Raw genomic sequence first — 24834 nt, 5'->3', positions numbered from 1 at the left:
ATTGCACCCTAAAATCTCCACATACCAAATTTGGTTTCATTTTCTTGATTAATTCTCGAGTTATGCAGAAATTTGTGTTTTATTTGTATGGCAGCCCCCCATAGAGAGCGGGGTGGAGAGTCTAACCATCATAGAAACATTTATTGCATCCTAAAACTTCAATATGCCTAATTTGGTTTCATTTGCTTGATTAATTCTTGCGTAATGCTGAAATATTTGTTTCATTTGTATGGCAGCCCCCCCCCCCCTAAGAGAAATGGAAGGAGTATCTAATCACCGTAAAACATTTATTGCACCCTAAAACCTCCATATGCCAAATTTCGTTTCATTCGCTTGATTAATTCTCGAGTAGTGTAGAAATTTGTGTTTAATTTGTATGGCAGCCCTCCTTAGAGAGAGGGGAGGGGTTTCAAACTATCACGAAAACTTTCCCCGGCCTCAAAAACCCCTACATACCAATTTTCATGTTGATCGGTTCAGTATTTTCCGAGTCCATAAGAATCAGACAGACAGACAGACAGAAATCCATTTTTATATATATAGAATAGCCATCTCTTGCTCGACTTGTACCGCATTCCGGGACACCTTGTTCGATAGGGAAATTTTCACTAACCCAAACCGGTACCAGTGTCAACATTTTTTCCTCGGTATATTTCTCGTTCCTAGGTGTGTCTTGACTGGGTTTGGTGGAAGGCAAGGTGGAGCAACTTCAAATAAGCCTGCATATGACGTGTACGATAGAGCGAGTATTGAAGATCTATGAAATTGATCACGCCGTCGTTAGGTTCCTGCAGCATAGAGCGCATTATGAGTGCGTGCGGAGCGTTCACCGAGTGGTTGAAGCTACGCAACGCACCATCTCGTCTCAGGGACGCCTTAGGGACTCAATTACCGCCACCATCACCGACGGTTCCAGTACAATCCGCGATTAAGCCAATGAGAGGATACACTTCCATTGTGTCGTGCAGGGCTACATAAGAGGGGTTGCTAGTTGCTAATTGGACACCTGACTTACCCTCAGCGATTCAATCAAAACCGTCAGATTATATGCCTCCACCGACTCATATCCAGCGAGCGTAAAGCTACCTGGGGTGTTAGGAGTTGCCGACTAGCTGCCACTGAGTCATATCCAGCGGGCTTAAAGCTACCTCAGGTGTCGGCAGTAGCTGAAGAGGCATCTAGCTTGCTATCAATTTTTTGACTGGAATGATCAACGTTCTTTTTTCACTCGCACCTTCCGTTCTTCTTTCGGGTTTTTTTTGGTTCGTTTCATGGTTTCATTCATTTGCATCTCACGAGTCGCTAGGGAAATAACGGTCCGCTGTTTCCGGGCCCTGCTGTAACACAGTAAGGGCAAAATACTGTGGAGGGTAGCCTGGCCTCCATAGGTTTCGCTAGCGAAAAAGTATAATTTGAGCCCCCTCGGCCATTCCTACGTTGGCACGGAAACCTTGGGATTGGGATTACCCAGATGATTTTACTGAGGTTGGAGCTATGTCTCGATTCCAACGCTACTTATTTCTGGGTTTGCGACCGGCAATAGAGCTTCTCAATGATTTCATGTTTATAATCTTCAATTGAGGTCCTCTACAGGCTGATGGAAGAATCTGATAGGATTCGTACCAAAACACAGATGGGTACAAACTTTTGCAACGCACTAAAATATGGGGGATGTTTATTTGTGCTGGTCATTTTGGCTAGTCATCAAGTCAATAGCACAAAGACTGGCATGACATAGAGGGCAGATTTTTTTACGCTTATACGAAGGATGGATATGCTTAACCGGTCGTCGCCACGGTACCCAAATATTGGTGACACTTTTCTCGTTTGAATTAAAAAGGATTATTGAGAAGAATTTTAATTAATGGTTCTCCAATGGGGATCAACACTAGGGTAGGAGTCTGTCCGTTGGTCTCAAATGTTCCTATCTATGATGGCGAGTTTATACAAGACATGGTTCGTGGCGAACCTTACAAATACCATGGATTCCGACAGCTCATCGGGATTCGCCAATCCGACATCAAGACGGATAACTTGGATAACTTTTTCCCCAACCCAATATTTTTCAAAATGTAGTTGCTGAATTTACCGGGTGTGCAGAGAAACAAATTCTGCCTTTAATATGAAATAATATTTAGAATGTAAAACAAATATTTGTGAACATCTCAGAAACGTATTTCTGAATCATTATTTGTGTCTCAAAAAATAAAATGTAGTCGACAATGGAACGTGGTTGGAGTGAGGTTAAATCTGTTCCAGATATTTGGTACTCAGTTTGGTTCTTAACACTCTCAGAAGATTAGGAAAAACTAGAACCAAGCGCATAAGAATGAAGGAACAGAGAAAGACTCCGTTTGGTAGGCTCCAATGGGATTGTTATAGTTGCTATGTCACGCCACTCTCACTACCATCTGCCAGCGGTTCGTTTCTCGTAGAACTGTTTAGACTAATCATAGACTCACTGAACGTGTGTAGAGGCCGGAGTGTATCGATTATTTTCTACTCCAGATAACCCTCTACCCGTACGATGGTGGCTTCTATATTTAGTTTTTCTCTAGCCCTCTTTCGGCCTCTATAGGAGGACAGGTTTTGACGATATGCTCCACGGTTCTGCCCCAGTGTATTGTGACTCGAGTGTTTGGAATTGGGTCGTTCCGGATGGGGCACAGTATTTGGCTAGACTCGATAGTGTACTTAGGTATACATTACACAGTTGATATTGGTTGTATGGTTGAAGAGCGGTGGGCCGGTTGATAAAATATTCCATCGATGTTGAAGAATGACGAAATCGAAAACGGGCCAGGAAATATATACAGAGTATATCACTGACGGAAAATACTTCCGAACAGTTGGGCGGGAAAATTAATGACTCATAATAAGTGTATTATGAATAAAAGGTTGAGTAAACAAAAAGAAGATAAATCATCTAATAATGTATAACGCATTCATCAGTGATAATTCAATTACACGCCTGTCAGTATCTCTTAAAAATTTAATTATTATTTTTCCAATAGTAGAGTTATTGATTTTATTTTCAATTTTTTTTAATTTCTTTTCAATTGCAGCTCACAAAAGGGATTGATCTGAAATGGATACCTTACTGGAAAAGTGAAAATAATCAGCTGTGCACAAACTCTCCATTGCCGTTAGAATCCAAACTAAAACTACTAGAAGTCACAGTAATTTCGTGTGGACAAATCGATTCTGAACTCACAACTTACCTGCGTTGTTTGAAATTGAAACATTGTACGGAAAGATGATGAAGCAACGCTGCTGGTTCCCGCCGAATGTTCACATGGATGTTGGTTACCAGGTAAGTGGAAAGCTAGAGAACTTTTATAGGAATGGAACGAACGCTGGTAGGGTAGCGTGATTCATCGAATTATACTCTCATTTTTGGCGGATTTTTCAGCAGTTGCTGTGCAGATAATTTATGCGATAGTTACCGAGTAGCTGTTCATTGTTCAGCTATGAACTTGACAAATATGAGAAATGGAATTGTTTTGTCGATTACGAGTGACGCATTTGTAGGTTCAAGCGAATGAATTCATTGTTGTAAAAATAGACTATTTATTGCTCTATAAAACGTGAGATATATAAATCGTCGATAGATGACTTGTTTTTTTAATTGCTTAGAAAATCATTACTGGTTAATATCTATTTTGCCGTTGAATGAGTCTTTGAAAAAAACATTTGTATGTCCTTTCAAACCATTAGCTTTTGGGCTTCCCAAGTTTTCCTCCTCAGCGCTTCGTTTTAGATATTGTTTGAAGAGTTGTTTCTGAATAGCTGAGGTGGGTAGCTCTATACCCAATGTTAACACCACGGATAGCATGTATGACAGCAGTACTGTTGCGTGAATTTTGACTGCCTGAAAGATGAAAAAAAGACTCCGGGTAGAAAGTTATAAATTTTGCGCATAGGGTTACTTACAATAGCAAAAGTGTCCAAATTCGACAGTTCCCGCTCGCTGTAGAACATCATTTTCATGATGGCAAAGTGCCCGATGTAGGCTCCGTATGTCAACCGACCAAGTATTTCGAAGATTCTGATGTTCATAAACCGTGCCACAGGTTTATTTACTCGGTATAGGAACCCAATGAAACCTATCGACAGTATGAGGGCCCAACAGCCTCGTGTCGCAGCAAAGTATATCGACATCCAGATCGAAGGGGTGGGAAAATCGTTGACGTAGAACAATTTTCCTAACAGGAACATCGCCGGTGATATTATGAAACACAAGTACCAGATTACTCGGAAGAACTGTAATACGGGCGAGAAAAATACTTCATGAATATATTTGGTTGATTTTGATTTGTTCTATTCGATTTCCACTATGCATGGCATTGGAGACAATAAAAGAATATAGGGTCTTTGATATGTAACACCCAATAATCAAAATATAAAAATTGTAGTATGTAAATAATAAAGAAAAGTTATGAAATTGCCCGCTGAAAAGTTTTGTGTCAAACGAATTGTATCAATGAAGGGTCATCCATTAGCGACTTCACAGTTTTGTGTTTTCGTGTGAACGAACCCTTAGAACATTTTAAGTCTACATTTTCTCTGTTGAATGTTCCCGTGCCAACGAGAAGCCGCACGAAGCAACGAAAATACCGCAGCCGCAAGTGATTCCATTCGAAATGACCCAAATCAGTCAAATTATAAAAAAAAGAAAACAAGTCCTTAATGTGTCGTGCGAGGTGTATCTGGTCGCCAGATCGAATTTCGAAAACTCCCTTCGGGCCCGAGGAAGACAACCCAATGTATCGGCGAGAGATGTATTGGCTCGGTTAGACCTTGATTACATGTCCCAAATACAGTGATAGACATTCGTTTAGCCGCACTTGAAAAAAAACTTGAAACACTTACAAAACAACTAGGAATGTTCTTTTTATCGGGATACTTATTTGTTGTAGTGATATTTAAGTTACTTTTATTGAAAGGACGTGCGTCACAATCACACACACACAAGGCGGCATCGGTTTTCCCGAGACATACGTTTAGCCGCAGGGCCTAAAAATCGAGTTTTCGTATAATCACCAAGCCTTTATCTGTGTTTTTTGAAAACATACTTGGGAATGTTTAATTTAAAAGATAAATATTAGATGTGCAACGTAAGAAGTTGGTCAGATTAGTGATTCACGTAGGATTTAAAGCAATGGCGAAAGGTATTCTATTGACGGAAGAAGGGCGGAAAATAATACAGATATTCAGCGAACAAAAGTTTTCTAATCGCTCGATCGTAACAAAAATTGGTCTATCTGAGGAAGTGGTACGGAATTTCTTTAAATAGTGCCAAAAATATGGGATATAACGACCAACAAATGGGAACACCAAAGTCGAATAAGACACGAAGCAACCAGGAAACGATGTCCTGCTCATACATTAAGGCAGAATCGGTTGTTCCAGTAACGAAGAGGCATATTGCGCGCATCTTGAATGAGTCACCAAACATCATGTGGAAGAAACCTGAAGGAAGCCGAAACTGACCGCCACCCATAAGCAGAAGCATCTCATTTTCGCCCGGCAATGCATGGAATGGAAACTAGAATTGAGAAATGTTGTATTTTCCGGCGAAAAAAGTTTAGTTTGGATGGTCCGGACTGTTACAGTTGCTATTGGTACAATTTAAGTCAACGGCATGCCATGAGATCAAAGCGAAACTTTGGAAGCGGAAGTTTGACAGTGTGGTGAGCCGTTTCCTATCACAGCAAGCTTCTCATTTGTTTCATTTTCACCCGAATGAACTCCGAAAAGTATCTTCAATTACTGGAGGACGTTTTGATTGGCCACATTGAGAACAACGCTACCGAGGATGTCGTTTTTTCAGCAGGATTATGCATAGATCCACGTTTCCAAGCAATCGAAGGCATGGTTTGTCGAGAAGGACATTCCGCTTCTTGAATGACCTGCTGGCAGTCGATTGCTATCCTAGAACCTATGGAGAATCTTGGCCGAGATGGTCTATGCAAACGGATGACAATTTGATAACATTTCCAGTCTCAAGGCAGTAATTCAGGAGTGTTGGGCTATAATCAATATGGTAACACTTTAAAGGCTGTCTGACTCGATGCCAAATCGAGTTTTCGAAGTGATCCGAAATGGAGGTGGACATACTAAATATTAGCTACCGATTGAACTCGAAATTTGCCGCACAAATTTTCTTTTATTGAAATTTTAGGATGCGGCTAAACGAATGTCCACCTTGATTCCACATATTTGAATCACTTAGAAAACAAAAAGTGAATTTACACTTTTTTAGAATGAATTCGATGAAAATAAACAATAATCGTCTTTTATGAGCAAAACTGTACAAAGAATTGAATTAAAAAAAAAAGGAAGGAAAAATAGGGTGCGGCTAAACGAATGTCTACCACTGTATATGTTTTTCTTGCTATAAACAGTAGAATAAGTTGAAATGTAAATACACTATAGTTATACGAATAGATTTAAGAATTGAGTTTGATCATCAACATTTTTATAATCTCCTTATATCCCATCCTTGTCCTGAAAAAAATGTCACCCTTCTAAACTCGAGTCGACCGCGAGTAATTGTTTTTATATAGTTATAAAAATATAGTTAAGAATTCGGCTCCTTAAAACTTATATAACTGAGCCTGTAAAAATAAACGAATTAATAAAAAAAAGTCCTTAATGGAAGATCCGTTCACTCTGGTCGAATAAATCTTTCGTCTTTTACTAAAGATTTTCGTGGAGAGGGATACTCTAGTGAGTCTAAAAAATACATATTAGATGTAAGGATAGTTTTAAGAATTGAGTGTAAAATGTGAGTGTGAATGGGAGTGTGAGTGTGAACATTATTACAATCTCCTTACATCCCATCCTTTTCCTAATGAAAATTTCTATACTCGAGTCGACCGCGAGTAATCGGTTTCCTATTTTATTAACCATAGAATTAAGGAAACGTGTTAATATATTTTAGTACAAATATAGTTAAGAGTCTGGTTCCTTTAAACCTGTGTAACTGAGTCTGTAAAAATAAACGGATTAATAAAAAAAATCCGTTAGATCACTGCATTGAACCTAACCTCAATCTTCTGTCTCATTTGATCTAACGCGAATTTCGATATTTCTGTAGTGTTTGTTTTGATCATATTCGATGCTATCTTTTTCGCACTCACGAAAAGTGAAGAATAAAATAAGCAAATAAATCAATGCACAGTGCCTATTCTTACCTTCGGTTTAGGCTGACCAAATAGTTCTGGAATGAAAATGGGACACGTAGCCTAAAAAAATAATCAAAAAGTCATATTTTTCGAAGAATTTCATTGAGGGAATGAAACCGACAAACTAATCAGTCAAACATTCTTAGATACACCTGCTTTGCTCTCAAAAACGAAGGAATGTTTAGATGCTGATGCGAAAGGGGTAATGATTTACCTACCGGGAGAAAATATAATTAGAGAGCTTCACGAATTCTTTACATTCTAGTAATTTGTGCTCCATTTTCAAAAATATTTAGACCCATTCGCAACTGGTAAAGATTAATCGTTCCACCATTTTATTTCATTATTTACAATTCCTGTAATCTATATGAACAGGATGGTTTTTTTTACAAATGCTACTTAGAATCTCTGGCCATCCATGAATGGACTTTTAACTGTGCCAAAACCTACAACATTGAACCTGATGCTCACTCAGCATAATGAAACTACTCGAGGTGCTCGTGTTTGGTCCGTGCTGTTGGAAATGAAATCGTATTGCAAGAGGTTAATATAATACTGTTATGTTTCTCCTAGCCCAGCCTTCCATTTTCCAATGCGCTCCAACGCTGTATCGTGAAAATTTTCCCTCCTGTCTTTCACCCAAAAATTAGTTTTGACGTAGGACTACTTTTTTCAGGAAGGGTACCAAATCAGAAAACATGTCACGTTTTTATGAAATAGTTTCAAAGTTAATAATTATTTCGTACGTTCGTTCGGGCATAGAGAAGCCATTCGATATTTCTAATACTAGTCTCGTTCCAACAAGCGAGGATTCAGCAACGGTTTTTTTTTATACAAACGGTTTTGTTCGATATATCTTCAAAAGCGAAATCGTTCCACGCGTTGAATCGGTGGGCACCCATACAAAGGAAACACCAATTTCTGCATAACTCAAAAACTAATTAAGCAAATGGAACCAAATTTGGCATGTGAAGGTTTAAGGAGGCAACAAATGTTTCTATGGTGGCTCGAGACCCCTCCCCTCTCTCTAAGGGAACGCTGCCATACAAATAAAACATAAATTTCTGCATAACTCGAGAACTAAGCAAGCAAACGGAACCAAATTTGACATGGGAAGGTTTTAGAGGACAAGAAATGTTTTCATTGTGGTACAGTCCTCCCCCCTCTCTAAGAGGAGGCCACCATACAAATGAAATACAAATTTTTGCATAACTCGAGAACTAATCAAGCAAAGGGTAAGGGTAAAACTTGAGGAAGGAATCGTCCGATTCCTATATATTTTATTATATTTTTGATTTTATTCTATTTTCTGTATCAAACATATATTCTACGTAAGGGAGAAACATGTTATTTCCAAGTGATTAAAAAATCTTGAACGAGAATTGGGTCTGAAAATAATTTGACATTATAATGACTGGTAGAAATACTAGGAAATTCAAAGTAAAGTTTAAACTCACGATCGATCACTTAGTAAGTGAACGCGTAACCAAGTGGCTACGGAGACCCCCTTTAGTAAAGGAATTTGTAAAGGGTCAAAATTAATCAATGAATAGTTCTGCGATTGAACCTTCAGACTGATAGAAAACACGTAGAAATGGTGTTATTTGCCATAAATTTGATTTTATGCCGTGGCTGGTAAGATGTTTGTCTAATCAGGCAGTCTATTTTTCGATCACTTTTGCAATAATGAAGACCGTGATGACTTGGCGAATGTTGTTTCCTAAGGCATCAATCATCTTTTGTTCATCGGCGTAGACCAGAACCTTCGCATAGTTCCCCAAAAAATGATTAATAGACCAAATTTTGAAATTTCTTTCTCAAACTGTCATGGACATACATTGTCCATTGTTGAAAAAAAATGAACATTTTAAAACGGTTCATAATCGACTGTTTGGCGAAACTTCCGTTTGATATCGGAACAGGAGCTTTATACGAACTCCATGTCAACTTTGCGAATACTCTTGACCAGGGCCCGAAATCTTCGAAGGTGAAAAATGAGGACCGACTCTACTCTCAGTAGCTTCGCTTCGACTAGAACTACCTCGGCAGTCGCTGGCAACAAAAAGTGACTTGATTAGAAAATGAATTGACTATCGTTGACTAGCGAGGATGACTGGTGAACTAGTCCAGTCAGTGGTTATTTTAACTGACTCGAGTAATGAATACAAATCTGCCTCTTCATTCAACTAACTTCAATCCATACTTCCATTTCCCCCTGACACTAATTCATACCCGAATACGCAATATTATTTTTACGTCCATATAAAAATGAACGAAAACATGATTTCTGATGCAAAAAAGAAGTTACCCACCAATGGGCGGTTTATTTTCTACCCATCGTGAACTCAAACCAACGAACTTAGGCATTTATCAAGTATGCTATAAAGGTCCTCGCGTTAGTATTAGCGTGCAAAACAGCGTACACACAGCGACACTATTTTATACGTGTGAGTAATTTTCGTGTATGATACAAAAGAATCTTGCTCACCTGTAGCGTATGTCAAACCACGTTGAACTCAAACATCGATGCATGCACACGTACATGGGAGAGAGGAAGAGAGGAACGAATTCGTTTTGGGGAAAGTCGCTTAAAAATGCAATGAGGACAATTTGACTGGGAAGAATGAAATGATATAGTCGAGTCGGTAGTGGGAGATAGCGACTAAACGCCCGACTGACTGTTTAGTCGTTTTGGTGGAGAAACTGCGCGAAGAAGCCAAAAGTCATTACTAACTGACTACGGGTATAGTCAGTCAGATAGTCAGCTGACTATCCTCAATTGACTTTGACTATGCAGGGCCCTGCTATTGACTCTACCAATCAACTGTTTGCAATTCGTTGCTCTCCAGGTATTTTTGTACTCAAAATCCCGAAGAAATGTGGCAGATTTGTCGGGTTGTGGTTTTTGGGTACCAATGGATTTTTGGCGTAATGAGATCCGAGCAAAAGAAGTATTGTCCATCTGCATGATGTTTTTTTAAGAACGCGACCAAATTTTTTTTTCAAACATTCGTTCTGTTATACATCTTGATTGATAGTAAAACCAAAGGGTAAAACCCATGGCATAGAAATCCATTTCATGTTCGTCGTCCAAAACAAAATATTTTCTGGATTAATTTTTATCAACCAGCGGCATTAGGATTTCAGTGTCGAAATCCGTTTCTTAATGTATTACGAGGCTCTCGTCTTCATTCGGGACTTTATTCTGATTCTTTTCAATGTTTTGCGGATACACTGGTGAGAACAATTGAACTTTTTTGCGACATCCCGTTGGCTAAGTGAATCCTTGTTATAGAAAGCACGAGAAAGAGATCAAGTCCTTTTGCGTCCATAATTTTGGCTGGACTTCCACTAACTTGTTTGCGAGTAGTTGTTGAAGATCTTAGGATATGGTAAACAGTCGAAGCCACAACATTTTCGCTTTTAAAATGTTTTACCGTATACTTTTTGTCAAGATTTCTCTGCAGTTCGTAGAACTATAAACGCGTTCGCGAAATGCTTCTTGTTTCGACGGCATTTTGAACAAAACTGAGCAAGTAAAAACAAACAAAAAATTGTTGTTGAGCATACGGGCCTCGGAAAAACTCCGAAATTTTAGTTGCCACCAACTACAGCTGTCAAAATGGTTCCCATAACAAACACTGTTGTCTACGTTTTATCTAGTTTTATAGATCTATAGAGTGGATGCCAGATCATGTACGCAATGCCTGGATCATGATAGACGAAATGTGGTTTTGTTAGTTCGAATTAGAGACCCCGCACCCAGGGAAGAATCTGTGTCACACCCGGGGCGTAAGAGTCGATCCTATTACTTCATATAAATTCGGTTCATTTCGTACCCCTAAAATCGTGCACCCGGGGGCGGCCCGCCCACTACGCAACGCCCCCCCCCCAATCAACGCCACTGCTAAGATGGCCGCCGTTGTGTAGAAAACATAACCTAAAATTAATCATAAAGTGCTTCGTGCGATCCTGCTGCAGTATTTTAATTGCAAATCGCAAAATGGACGGATGGATATTCAAACATCTAGGAACTACCCAACGTTATCATTGGCTACGGGCAATTGTAATTGCTGAACATATTTGCATCCATGTTGACTCCAAACAATAAACAATGCGTGAGCCCCACGCGAGCCCTAGCTTTATGCTGTCTACGCTCAATTTGTGAACTTTCCTCAAGTTCTCTGCTTTTGAATCGTTATCAACGTATGTAGCCGCTTAGAAATAGTTTGGCGGGTAACTCTTAAGGCCATCTACATAGGTTAATACTTTTCGGACTTAAATTTAAAAAAAATTGTTTTTTGGAGTGAAGCTCCTTTATTCACTATTTGAATTTTGAACTATTTGAACTTAGAACCGAACTAAACACTGATCTGAACCGAACTTGAACTGACTTCACAAAGGTTATCCCTGCCTCACTTATTATTTTTAATTCTCTGCCTTATTATCCCTGCCTTTTATATTGGATGAAATAGTTTACAATATTTGAACTTATCCTAATTTAGCATATTTGGTGGGAACGCTCTGGGTGGCCTGATGTTTATGTTTATATTCTCGGGAACCCGGATGGCGTGATCGTTGATGCAGCGTGTGAATGTTTATGTTTCGCAGACTGATATTCTGATGACTCGCATTTTGTTTATTGCGAGTGGCTGTCTGTTGTTGTGCTAACTCATACTAGGCAACATAAGTTGGAAAGCAACCTCACGAATATGTCAAAAAAGTTGAGAGCATGTGTAATCAAATGGGAACATACACACTAGGCAACTGGCAACTTAGGTAGGACCAACTTTTTCGATTCAACCTAGCATGTCAAGTAGTGAGCGATGTTTGTCGGCAAACATTTTCGTTCAATTTCTGTTTACATTTCGATCTCTGCGTTCGTTGAGTTTGAATCATGAATGCCGGGTGTTTTTTTCAGATGTGTTCATATGATACGAAAAAAATGTCTTCAAATGTCTTCACAATCATATTGAAGGAAACTCAAATGTATTACTTAATTTTAATATTTTATGAATTTTGAAATTAAGTAGGTATAGCCCACCTAAGAATTTAATATTCTATGATGGTGGGCTATACGACGATTTAAATTCCAAAAAATAGAATGAATAAATTTCATTTCTCATTTTTTTATGAATGACTCAAGTTGTTTATTTCAGCTTTGAAGTTTTTGCAAAATTTTGTGAAACGATATGTAACCGGAAAACCTTCGATTGTGAAGTAGTCGTGAAAACAAGTAAGTTGCTCATCATATGATTTCTTTCAGTAGTTAAAGGAACGGCATCACTACTAGTTAATTATGACGGATGAAAACTTAACGATTTAATCACGTTTGAGTTGTCCCAATATGCAGACCTGAGTTGAAGATGCGATAGACATCGCCAACATAGATCGGGTTGCGATTGCCCAATGTGTAGAAGGTCTAATGCTGAAGCATGCGCTTGACACGAATCCAATTCAACGTCATCGGTGCTTTTTGCCCTTTATACGGATGGTCGTCAACATCAAAATCATATTCTTTGAATTGACGGAACCAATTTATTTAGAGCAACATCTTCATAAACTCGTTGAAGCTTTCCATGTACTTAAACTACTTTCCATGTACAATTACCAACTACAAAACAAAATCACTGGTGTGCCAAAGTGACTTGTTTATCGTATTTTAACCTTTGTTCATCACTGGTCTGGTCACTTTTTGAGTTTGGCAATAAAAAATAGAGTATTCGATAAGATCATATCTTGTGGTACACCGCTCCACGCTGTTATTTTTCGATAAATAGGTATTCTCCTATGAATTTTTTTTGTTAGAAAGCTGATATGTAGGTATGCAAACATCTTTTCCAGTGTTGCCAGATGGCAGCATACAAAATATATTAAAAGTGGATGCATTGTCAAGTTTACGATTACTAAAATTTTTGAAGTTTAGCATTGTTCGAATTCGGTCAGAATCCACTGATGTTTCGCGTAGTATATGGAGGAAGGAATGAGGATTAGAACAAAAGTAGATGATAATACTCACCATTTTGGATCCCAAATTATAGCTCAGGCTTTTAAGCTTGTAATAAAGCAAACCGACCATAACTCCCCAAATGTACATGTTGAAATTCATGTGAGCTGGAAGATACGCTAGCTGATAGGCCTTCTCGTACAGGAATACGAAACGTTTCGCTCTGAAATAAGAATGCACACACATAAAACTACAAAGTCATACCGTAGTGAATTGTTTACTACTCGGGTGAAAAAATAAGTACTCCCTCGAAAGCATTCTGGTAGACAACCAGCGCAGGTATGATGAGTGACACGGCTGTCATCGTCGCCAGAAGTGGAATTTTTATTCTGGGCATTCTAAGAATCAGCGTAACCAGTATGAGCCCGATGAATGACAGTTGGAAGTCGCAGGCCAAATACCACGAGTGTTGCATACACTGAAAATTCGGTTGTCCATATGAATTCCAAGAATTACGAGGATATGGTATTTTTTTTCTTACTGGTTCTTCAAGCTTCATATAGTTGTTCAAATATAGCAGATTGATCCACCAGTTCCGCCGACAGAACGTTAGGTGTGGTTCGACACCAGTCCGCCACATAGGACCGTCCAGTAGACGTATGAACCATGTTGCTTCAAACAAGAGAACGACTGCGTAAACCGGGGTTAATCTGTACGAAAGACTCTCGAGTTCGTTATTCTCACACAAGATTATTTCATCACACCGAACCATACCGTATGTATCGATTCACAGTGACCAGAACGATTGTCATGATCGATGGTTTTCTTCCACTCTCTCGCAGCTTTTCCACAAAGGATATCGTGAACACTAGCGCACTGATCGCAAAAAACGTGGTCACAATCTGGAATCCATTGACAATGATCATCGTAGCTAGCTCGCGGTACTTCTGTTCCAGAATCCAACCTGATCGAGGCTGCACCAAGATGGAAGCGTGTCCAATGAGCGTTATGATGAAGGTGTGGTACCTAACCGACTGTATCATCCTTAGGTCGCGGTTCAGTGGGGTCCTCGAGTGAGCGGTCAGCCTGTACCAGTTTCGAATGACTGAGAATGATGCCAGGTACATTGATTCTGTTAGAAACGATCGGAATGAAATCATATGCTTCACTGGTAACGGTTGATTAACCTAACTTCGATTGGGCATATCCTCGCGGTAGTGATCGAGACCGAATCCCACCTTGCATTTGTAGTCGTACCAGGTTGATGAAGCGGTCAGTGTGATTAGGGTAGCCACCACTATCAGGAAGAACACATCCAGGTAGTCTGTTGATGTAAAGGTTAATTAGTAAACGGAAACAATATAAATGCGACTATAATTACCTATCGGATACTCATTCATTTCTGCTCTATCGCAGTACTCTATTTCGGTGTAGGCTTTGAGGCCATGTTTTTCATCCAAATCTTTGTTTATTTTAATACTAACAATTTCGGAATAATTCTTCACATACTCCAATTTGTTCCGAAAAGGGTCGTGTCTCATATTATACTGAAATAAATGGAAAATGAGCGTTAATCGCATCTTGTAGAATCGGAAGAATATTCTTAGCTCAGTAAAGTTTCTGAAGTATTAAAGTATCATCGATTGAGTAAATGTTCATTTTCTAATGCATTTTCCAGAAATGTTTTGATTTTTTATATATTTTATTCGGCCTCTATACTAGGATAATATATGACGTCGACACTGTTCATACGACGGATCTTGATATGTCAAATTTCTAATATGATGTAATATGGCCTCAATTACGATCTAGTACGATTTCCTGTGGAACGATATTCCACAGTATATATTACAATTTTTCGCAGTACTACATTGATTCAATTGATATGTTCATGCGATTCACAAAATGCATCAGCTTGATATGCATACATCCCTGCAAACATTAAATCGTATAGTTTTGCACGTGTAAAGTCTTATAAGAAATCCGAATAAATCATAATCGCATATAATATCAATCAAAGTATGTATCGTGTATATTTGAAATCGCATAAAATGTAAAAACTCGATTTTATATACCATTATCAAATTAAGTCGCAATTCGGTATAATAAATATCATTTTTATGATGTACATTGTCGTAAAATATATTTAATCCGCATCATATGCGTATATTCAGTGATGCAGTTTGTGTGTCGTATAAGCGTATAATTTAAATCGATTCAGTACTGTAGTAAATCGTGTTGCATGCTGAAGAAAATCATGAAACAGTAAATCACATTAGATCCTAATAAAGAACATATTACATCATATTGAAATGTCAATGAAATGCTGATGCACTCGAAAGTTTTAACTGCTGTTGAATTAAATTTCAGATAGCCGCGCGAGATAGCTGGTGGATGATTATCCAGACGACCGGAGCTCGAACCCACATCGCAGCAGTTTTCACCAAACATCAATCTGTGCCATTTTAATCATTTATATTCCACTCCCAACACAAGTCAATCAAACAATTATTATTTCTACAAACATAAATACTCATATATGGCTTCGTGAGGCTATAATAAACATTTCACGAAAATATTTTGGGCCATTTGTTTTTTTCTATGTCTGTAATAAATCGTATATGAGTATGGCAAAAGTCGTATTCGATGCTTTGACAATTCATAAATATATTCACATTAGATCGCAATTCAATTCAACATAATCGCTATTATAGCCGGTAAAAGTTGCATATTCATCCAAACAAATTCGGTAAGCATTTGCCATGTATGTATATAGCCTCCACTTTTGCATGCTTATGCCAGTTAGGCGCATTATATGCCAACCAAATTTTAGGGCATATGATGTTATATATACGCTTGTTATGCGATTTAATGTTTGCTGGGATGATTTGGTATAGATCGATTTTACGATAGTCTGTATCCTAAAACCGATGCTTGTTACTCTAAATTAAGACCTAATCTGTGGGAATAAGTAAGATTGGAAGAATGGAAGAAACAGCAAACAGTGGTGCAATTTTGTTCGATAGAAACACCGAGTCTATTTTTATGCCGTTTGGCGAGTGTGACCCTGTATCATCTTTGACAAAACCATCCATCGGTCCTTTCAAGGTCCTTCGAACTCTCTACTGAAGAGTTATTTGAAATATTTCGATTCATTCTGAAGTAATATCCGACATATTATGAAACAAATTGTTTTTTTTCAAGGAAAGTGCTTGTTTTATAGACTTATTGGTGGCTTTTTCCGGTCGATCAATTTAAATATTGTGAATTTAAGGATTGTTCTCGGAATAAAAGAGGCGTTGAAGTGCAACGTAATTAAAGCCGGATGTATTCGATAACTGAGAGTGAACCTTAGAAAAAGATGATGTGTTGAAGTATCACAGAGCCTTTAGAATGAGTAACATTGATCGCTTCAATTGCCGTGAAATTATCTAAACTGCCCTATTGAATACAACGAGGAAGTTGGTTTTAGACTTCTAATTGTTCATGTGTTTGTTTGAAAAACTGTTTTGAAAATAACTGAATATAACGCCCTTGGGTTCGATTTATGTCTGTTGTTACATTCGGGTAATATTTGTCCTATCCGTGAGTAATCTGCGATTATCAAGATACTGTGTCTCTCTCTTTCGAATCTATATTAGATTATCATACTCGAACGCAGTTTTCAATTCTTAGAATTCAATGAAAATTATTCTCTTATATAAAAGCATTATCAGACACACTTTTCGTATAAAATGTTTCCATCACATGTCGAAGATGTGCTACTCTATTACATAGAATACATGTTCGACACGGAAAAGTTTATTTAAATTGATTATGTTTATTTCAAAATGATTGTTTTCTCCAACTGAAAATCCCATTGAGCTCAATGACTTTTCTGAGTTTATTCTTAAATTTCGTTTCATTCTGAAATATACAAATAAATAATCCCCTTTATAGTTTTTACAAATTTTTACGCAAAAATATGTATAAAAAAATCCGAAACAAGATACTTGTGGTTTCAAAATGATGTATATTTCATCTTAAGGAGCCCGTTTAACAAGAAGTTACAACATTTCAACAATTGCTAAAAAGTCTACATGTTGTACATTAGAGTGCCAATGAAAATGGCCATCTCGAATTTTCAAAGCGAACTTGATTAAAAATGTTGGTTCCCACGAAAAACTACCCTATGCAAAAATATCAGCTCAATCGGACTTCATTTACTAGTTAAATTTCCACATCTGCGACAATAGTAAATGAAGTCCGAATGAGCTAATACTTTGCAGAGGGTATTTTATCGTGCAAATTAACATTTCGCAGGGAGTCCCGTATGAAAAATCGATATGATGATTCTCAGTGGCACCCTAAACCATACGTTTTGCCTCGTATTTCGAAAAAAAGTCCCAGAGCGTCGATTTTTGACAAATTTTTTTTTCGAGATGACAGTAGATCTCGTCGTTTAATGCAATTTGAAGACATTTGGCATCGATTTTTTTTTCGAAAACCCCGATTTCCCCCCTTAGGTGATTTTTCGGTTTTCAAAAAACTCAAACTTTGACCGCTGTGCGACACTAGTAAATGAAGTTCGATTGAGCTGATATTTTGCATAGGGTAGTTTTTCGTGGGAATCAACTTTTTTATTGAAAATTCGAGGGTCACTTTTTTCCCATACATCCATTGGCACTCTATTGCACATGTATGTTGCACTAAAAAAAACTAAATTTACATTCTTTGTGAACAGAAACCACTTCCCATCTCATTCCACTTCCTATCAATTCTTTAAATAACGGATTGTTTTGTTTCGTAGAAAAAATAAAATTAAAAAAAAAAGTCAAAAATATCACCCTTGTTACGATCGTTTATTTATATCCAATGGTATTTTTTAGGTAAAACATAAATATTAACCGATTCTCGAAAATGTTCCGTCATAATTTTTGCCAATGCGTCGGAAAGAACCAAAACTGTCGTCATCCAAGAACTAGATACTAACGATCTGTTACATATTAGCATTTTCCGTTCTGCATGTATTCTGCAAAACGGTCAGCGGCGGTGCTTCATCTGCAATGCTAATTCTAAACATTAGCACTATCCACTCCAAGGCCCGAAGAGTGGAAGGAACAGTTAGTTCGTATAATATTCGCCGAGAATATCGTTCGAATAACGTTGCATTCAAGTTGAAAGTGAATCTTGTTGCCATGAGAACTGGTTTCGAACACACTCGCGTTTACATTTTCATAAACGCCGGTAGGTTTTTCTAAATTGATCTAGATGATATTCGGACATCTCAATCAAAACTTTCCTGGCAATGACCAACATTTGAATGAAACTATGCAATTCGGCATTGAACTTATTTACCCTCCACGATGTTTTTTCCTGTTGAACTTCTCAATGAATCGAAAGCTCTGAAATAAAAAGCATGCTATTTTTGGTGAAGTTCAAATTTCATTTCAAAGCTCAAATTGTGTGTCTACGATCTGTTTCAGTAGCATTTGCCGCACAGGTCATCGCCCTTTCGAATGTTTCTCATAAAATAAAGTTAAAATAAAATCAATTCATTTTTCTTGTACACTTGTTTAATTTTTTTCTCCCATCACTGTTGATCTTATCTGAATGTTTTCAGAACAGACGGATGGCGAATCGTGAAATCAAAAATGACCATATGTTAACCCTTTGCGGTCGTATTAGATTATGAAAAATAAACACTTTTTCATGTCGCTTTAGAAAACTCGCAAAGAATATATCACAAGCATGTCATTTACAATCAATATCTTTTCACATCGTAATGGTAACCTTCGAGACTATCGAAGAATCGAGTGATTATTTTGAATCTGCGTTGCTTAGCCAGGAACAGTAAGTTTTCTCCGACTTAGTATTATGTGGTCGACTCATAGGGTAGCCAATTTTACTTTAACCCTTTATAAGGCCGTGGCAATATAGGGGGTCTCCGTAGCCACATTGGTTGCGCGTTCGCTTAGTAAGCGATCGATCGTGAGTTCAACATTCAGGGCCCTCATTGACCATCTTTGTGTTGTTACAGAATAGCTACGTCCACGCAACAATCATCAGCGATGGAGATCGATCCACGGTCGAAATAAGATCGAATTCATCCATACAACTGCTCTGCTCTGCAAGACACATCGGGCTGCTGTTCTATAAATAACTCAACAATGATCAATCAACTGTCTCTGCTGTCCGGTGGTCCAACTGGATAATGGAAGAACAGAAAAGAATACTCTTACGCCTAAATGGCTACTGTGTGAATGGTATAGAAGGAATACTGGCGAATGACAACTGTGTAATGTGTTAATTATAGATATGATAACCATGTGACATGTACACGATTAAAATTCGGCTCTGTTACATCTAAAATGCTAATGAGCCTTAAATAAATAAATGGGATAAAAAAAAGGCCGTGGCAACTGTATTGCAACTCACAAAATTATTTTTTTCGTTGCCCTTGGAATATCTTCTCAATATATTGCTTAACCAAAGACTTCTACCTGTATCTGGGAGTACTCCATTTTTTGTACTAATCTACTGTGTAAGAACATGCAGTTTCTTCAATAAAATATACGGTTTATTTGATGAAAAGTTCAAATTTTCCATTTTTCTTTGTAAGCCTACACAAAAAAAAAAATTTTGTTTCGCTGCACTGGAAATATTGTTTCAATTTCTGCATAATCAAAGGCGCAATAAGTTGAGCTTACAAGGCAGCGAAAAACAATGTTTTTGGTGTTACCGGGCAGCGGCATACTATATTTCCATCAATTTTTTTCATTGTTTCAATAGTGAATTTTTTTATCAAATGTTAATATGTGTCCTCGTGCACCAGTGGCCGAGTGGTTAGCATCTCACATTATCATGCCGGGTGTTCGGGTTCGATTCCCGTTCTGGCCGGGGGATTTTTCATCAAAGAAATTTCCTTCGACTTGCACTGTGGTCACGCGTATTCAAGAGCTTGCCCTTCGGAATACATTCAAGGCGTGTTATTTGGCTTAAGAAATCTCAACTAAGTATTAATAGATGAGGCTAGTTAATGCATACGTTGAGACGGCAAGAGTTCCGCAGGGAACGTTAACGCCATCCAAGAAGAAATATGTGTCCTTCCTCATGTAAGGATTATGATCTCTGAAGTTGAAGTCGATCCCTTGCATAGTTTCCACGTCCTTATAAAGAAGTAATGCTTGGTTCAATCTAATCAAGTTTAGTTGTTTAGTTAGTCGAAATCCTTGTACTTTAGCTGCATTTTTATTGTTGAACAAAGTTGTGAAGTAAAACTTACCGAAAATACTACTTTTTGATACAAAATTCGACATACGAAAGATTCTAAAAAAGTGGTTGACCGGACGTACACTTGCTTATAGCATTTTCCTGTAGATGCGCTACAATTTGAAAATACAGTGAAAGCTCTCTACAGCGACATCGCAAGGGACCGTCGTTCTAGAAAATTGTCGCTATAAAAGATTGTCGTTATAGAGTTCTTAGATGTCGCTATAAGGAGAGAACGCCCAAGCACACGCAAAACAATCAAATTATATTAGAAACGAATTGATGTCTAACCATCTCGAAACAAAAAATAACAATGAATATAAAATTTAGCTCATTCGTCCGATACAAATTTTACTCTAGATAGAAAAAATATTAAATTGTTATTTTTTTTAATAAACCAGCATTGATAATCTGGAAAGCATTTACTTGCTGGGTGGGCTTATAGCTTCACTTTTGAGTGCTCCGACAGGCTCTGATTTAATAAATGATTGATTTTATTTATCTCATCGCCAGACATGATATACCAATTGAACATCATTAAAGCCATTAATCTTACTCTTTTCACGACTCTGAATGAATTCGCATTGTGTGGCACATTGAATTCATTAGACAATGTTGTCTTTTCAGTACCCTTTCCGAACCTTTGAACTACGTCCAATTTATTTTTAGCGTTGAAAATTTTCGTGTATTTCAACCTATACACGTGAAACAAACGATACTTCAAATTATAGCCTGAATTTGATGTCAAAAGTTTTATTCATATAACCAGAGATGCTAACCTTCCCGATTTTTCAGGATTTACCAGACTTTTTGACACGTTCCCTGATATCCGGACAAACACTCAATTTTGCCTGATTTTTCTGAAATGATCTTGATTTTTCCTGATTTTTTATTTTCCACTTTATTAGAATGAAAATCATCCGTGATAAATATACGAAGTTTTAGTTGGAAATGAGAATTGTCATAATAGCCTACATAAAAAAGCTCTCCAGTCCGCACTTGTATAATGTTCAATCTTTTTTGTTCATTATCTATATATACCGAAGCGATTCGCTTTATCGAACCCTGTCGACAATTATGAAAGCTTTAAATTGACGTGAAAGAATGATACTCTGTCAGATTAGCATGCTCAAAGCAAGTTTCAAATCGTAATATTTTGAATGAAAATAAATACTTATTGTTATTTGAATACTTGAGACACGTAGTCCTAATTCTTAGTTTACAACTTTGTCTATACATTTCCTCTTATTCCACAAAAACTCAATAATCTTTCGAAATTGATCTCGAAGCTCCATTATGAACTTCAACTAATCAAACAGTCAATAAATTCGCACATCTATTCTCGCAATCTCGCAACAAACTAAAGTTACTTCTAGAATTAGTCAATGTGATAGCCGTCGTGTTCCATCAGAGCAACGCCAAACTTCATGTCTCTTTGACAACACGACAATTTATTTTAGAGTCTGGCTGGAATGTGCTATCCAACCAGTTAAACTAACCCGATGTTGCACCTTCAGGTCATCACAGGTTAGAGTCCCTGTGAAATTCTCTCAAGCACACGAACTTCGACACTATGAACAGCATAGAAAATATTTTATTTTTATTTTTAAAACAGTTTTCGACAAAGATGCGAACATATTCTGGCTGTGTGAAAGATGACGAAAGATCGTGGAACAAATCTGTGCTCATAAACTTGAATTAATGTATATCTGCCTATCATGCGTTTGTGTTTCCAAAAATCGGTTCGAACTTTCCGGACAGCACAATATGAGCTATCCTGATTTGTCCTAATTCTTATTTTCATTCTCCCTGATTTTTCAAAATAATAGTTGGCAACTCTGCATATAACAATTGCGCAAACTATGCATTCATTAAATTTATTGCAAATTTAATGCAATTTCATTCTAGGACGGGATTCTTGTACAACAATTCTTCGATTAATTTGTTTCAATAAGCTTTCCCTATCATTTATTGTTTAAATTTCTATTTTTGTCAGTATCCGAAAATTTAAATCAGATGGGCGTGAACAGATATTCAAAGTTGATTAAACCTGTATTATAAGGTTAACATAGACTATTTACGTTCGTGGGCACTGACATTGACACACACACACACACACACACACACACACACTATGAGTGGAGTGAAAATGAAAATTGTCGCAATAGAAAATGTTATGTTTTAATAAATAGAAGCGATAATGTGTCGTTATAGGGAAAGGTCGTTATAGAGAAATGTCGCAATAAAGAAAAGAATTTCTATGCGATTTTGAAGGGACCTTTGGACATGTCGTTATAGAGAGATTTGTCGCTATAAAGATTGTCGTTATAGACTTGTTCAAGGTTCCAGCCACCATACACAGCGTAACAATTACTTCGAGACTGGTAGTGAATATTTCATATTAAATTGTGGAGGTGATCTGGCATAGTGGTTACATCTATACCTCTCTCGCTAAAGATCACGAATTCAATTCTCACTCCCGACATTCTTCCGAAATGGAAGTAAAAGTGATGAACCAGCCGAAAATGTTGGAATGAAAGTCACTATAATATATCCAAAAAAGAATAATTTTGAATTTGCCTTAATTATTGGGAAATGGGAAATGGGAAATGTGGATAAGACGAATGATTTGGGACACAGGCGTGATTTCAAATCAAAAATTGACACAAGATCAGTGCCTTTTGACTCGGTGCATTATTGTGTAGAATAACCCAACTATCTCGTTTGTGATATTCGAGGATCAAATACTTCAAAACGTTGAGATAATATTCTCTAGATTGAGTCCCGGAACTTAATTGACACTCTATACTAACAGCCTTACTGTATCAAATCTAAGAGCACATTCATAGAATCCTTCCATTGCACGAGGCTGAACAAACAATTTAAATGCATGTATTACAAGCTGATGTCAATTTGAGGGGCCCTCGAGTGAATAATTTATGAGGATTTCAGGTCGCTGTGGTAGATGCAATAAATTATTGATTCACCAAGTTTGATGGCGTACTAAATGAAAGGAAAGAATAGAATATGTATGAAAAAGCCTTGTCTATAATTTGTGACAAAATGCTGAGTTTGAATAACACAGACGTTTATGATCTAATCATTCACATTTCCCGGTTGACCCACAGAAGCCTTATCTAAAAATCATTTCCTAGCTTTTTTATTGTTATTCCCAGTTCATAATTTTATTATTTACATAATTCAAACAGTAATTATACGTTGCACGATTTAAAAATGAACATATCATAACACATACCGGAAAGTCAATATCGAATTTCGAGACCACCAATCCGCTGGTGTTCACATCCTTGAATTTCGCCAACTCCTCCTCTACATTGTATATACACAACCCCCGATCCAGGACAGCATGGTTCAGGTGTAGCTTCTTATTACTAGAGAAATTTTCTATCGTTTTCCACAGCTCCGAACTGGCATTTGGTTTTATCACAGCCTTCACGACACAATACGTAGCCTTCACTTCCGGGTCACTGTACAAACAATCATCGTAGTTTTCAAACTCGAACATCTTTGGCATTTTGTTGTACTCCGATCCTGAAATTGAGTGCACCCAAAGGAACTTATTGAACATATTTCCCAAGAAAAACTTCAAGTATCACTCACGTTTCATCAGATCACATTTTCCCGCATTGATCACCAACAGTGAAAATATTAGCACGAGCATGGTTTTCCACCCCATCGTCCTAGGATACACAAAAAAACACAGAAAACACACGTATTCCGCTTGATCAAACTTTCGATCCAACACTTTCAGCGCCCCGCACAAGACTGGATTCGTTGTGGATTGTGATCTTACAGTACGCCTACCGCAGAACCATGCGGCAGCACGAGCTAGCCTAGTGGTCTATCGACTCTATTCAACACACCTGCATCATGCATTCGCCTGTGGACGAGTTTCGGTGGAGTTAACGGCTTTCCACGCCTCGTGTCTGTGTAGAAGGATGCAAATCTTGTCAAAAAAGATGCCGTTCTTCTAGAATACATGCAAATCAGGTTTTTCGGCGCTCATTCTGATAAGTGGTATTCTTCCAAGATTCACCACCCGGAAGGTGGTGTTTCAAATAACAATTTTTTAATAGGGAAATGGAAAGTAAAATCTTGACCTTGAACATGAGTGGTTTCTTAATATTATCATTCTAAGATTTTTTTTCGTGCAATATGGTTGACTTGATTTGTTGGTTTGTTCACTAGGGTGGTGATTTTGTCAAAATAACGATCAATTGTCTCCAACAGTATTGTCTTTTTTCGATCACCTATTGATAGATGTATCCAGCCAACCTGTTTTCAATGAACTTCGATGTTCGAAGGGTCGAAACTTTATAATGGTTGTTTTGTCATTTCGTTTTCAAGGATTATATGAAAAACAGCAAATAGATTATTATCAGCAGAGAACATTAGTCTCGTGTCGGTGAGTGAATGGACAATAGA

General features: G+C 37.6%; 2 protein-coding genes and 1 non-coding gene across 5 annotated transcripts in view; 2 read left to right on the top strand and 1 right to left on the bottom strand.

Moving 5' to 3' along the window:
• LOC129764841 (uncharacterized) overlaps window positions 1–24834 on the top strand; it is a 433851-nt gene that overhangs the window by 19784 nt on the left and 389233 nt on the right. Inside the window, exons 1-2 of one of the 3 annotated variants that reach the window (XM_055764366.1) lie at window positions 2719–2897; window positions 3066–3313. The gene's annotated coding sequence lies outside the window, so the exon portion shown is untranslated. Of the gene's footprint in view, window positions 1–2718; window positions 2898–2954; window positions 2974–3065; window positions 3314–24834 lie in introns of those variants that run through there. The other 2 variants (XM_055764365.1, XM_055764364.1) reach the window with 2 other exon arrangements.
• Window positions 3581–24197, bottom strand: LOC129764844 (nose resistant to fluoxetine protein 6-like). Its single transcript, XM_055764371.1, has 10 exons — window positions 24010–24197; window positions 23645–23940; window positions 14519–14684; window positions 14330–14461; window positions 13912–14269; window positions 13679–13847; window positions 13422–13615; window positions 13210–13360; window positions 3934–4263; window positions 3581–3871 (listed from the first exon to the last, which is right to left on the bottom strand). The coding sequence occupies exons 1-10, from the start codon at window positions 24083–24085 to the stop codon at window positions 3644–3646; spliced, it is 2100 nt and encodes a 699-aa protein (XP_055620346.1). The 5' UTR covers window positions 24086–24197; the 3' UTR covers window positions 3581–3643.
• Window positions 6662–6775, top strand: LOC129772419 (U5 spliceosomal RNA). The gene has a single exon (XR_008742616.1). It is a non-coding gene; the product is annotated as a U5 spliceosomal RNA (small nuclear RNA).

This window comes from Toxorhynchites rutilus, chromosome 2, assembly GCF_029784135.1.
Source record: "Toxorhynchites rutilus septentrionalis strain SRP chromosome 2, ASM2978413v1, whole genome shotgun sequence".
In the NCBI taxonomy this organism is placed as follows: domain Eukaryota; kingdom Metazoa; phylum Arthropoda; class Insecta; order Diptera; family Culicidae; genus Toxorhynchites; species Toxorhynchites rutilus.
This window is presented reverse-complemented; position numbering and strand designations above follow the sequence as displayed.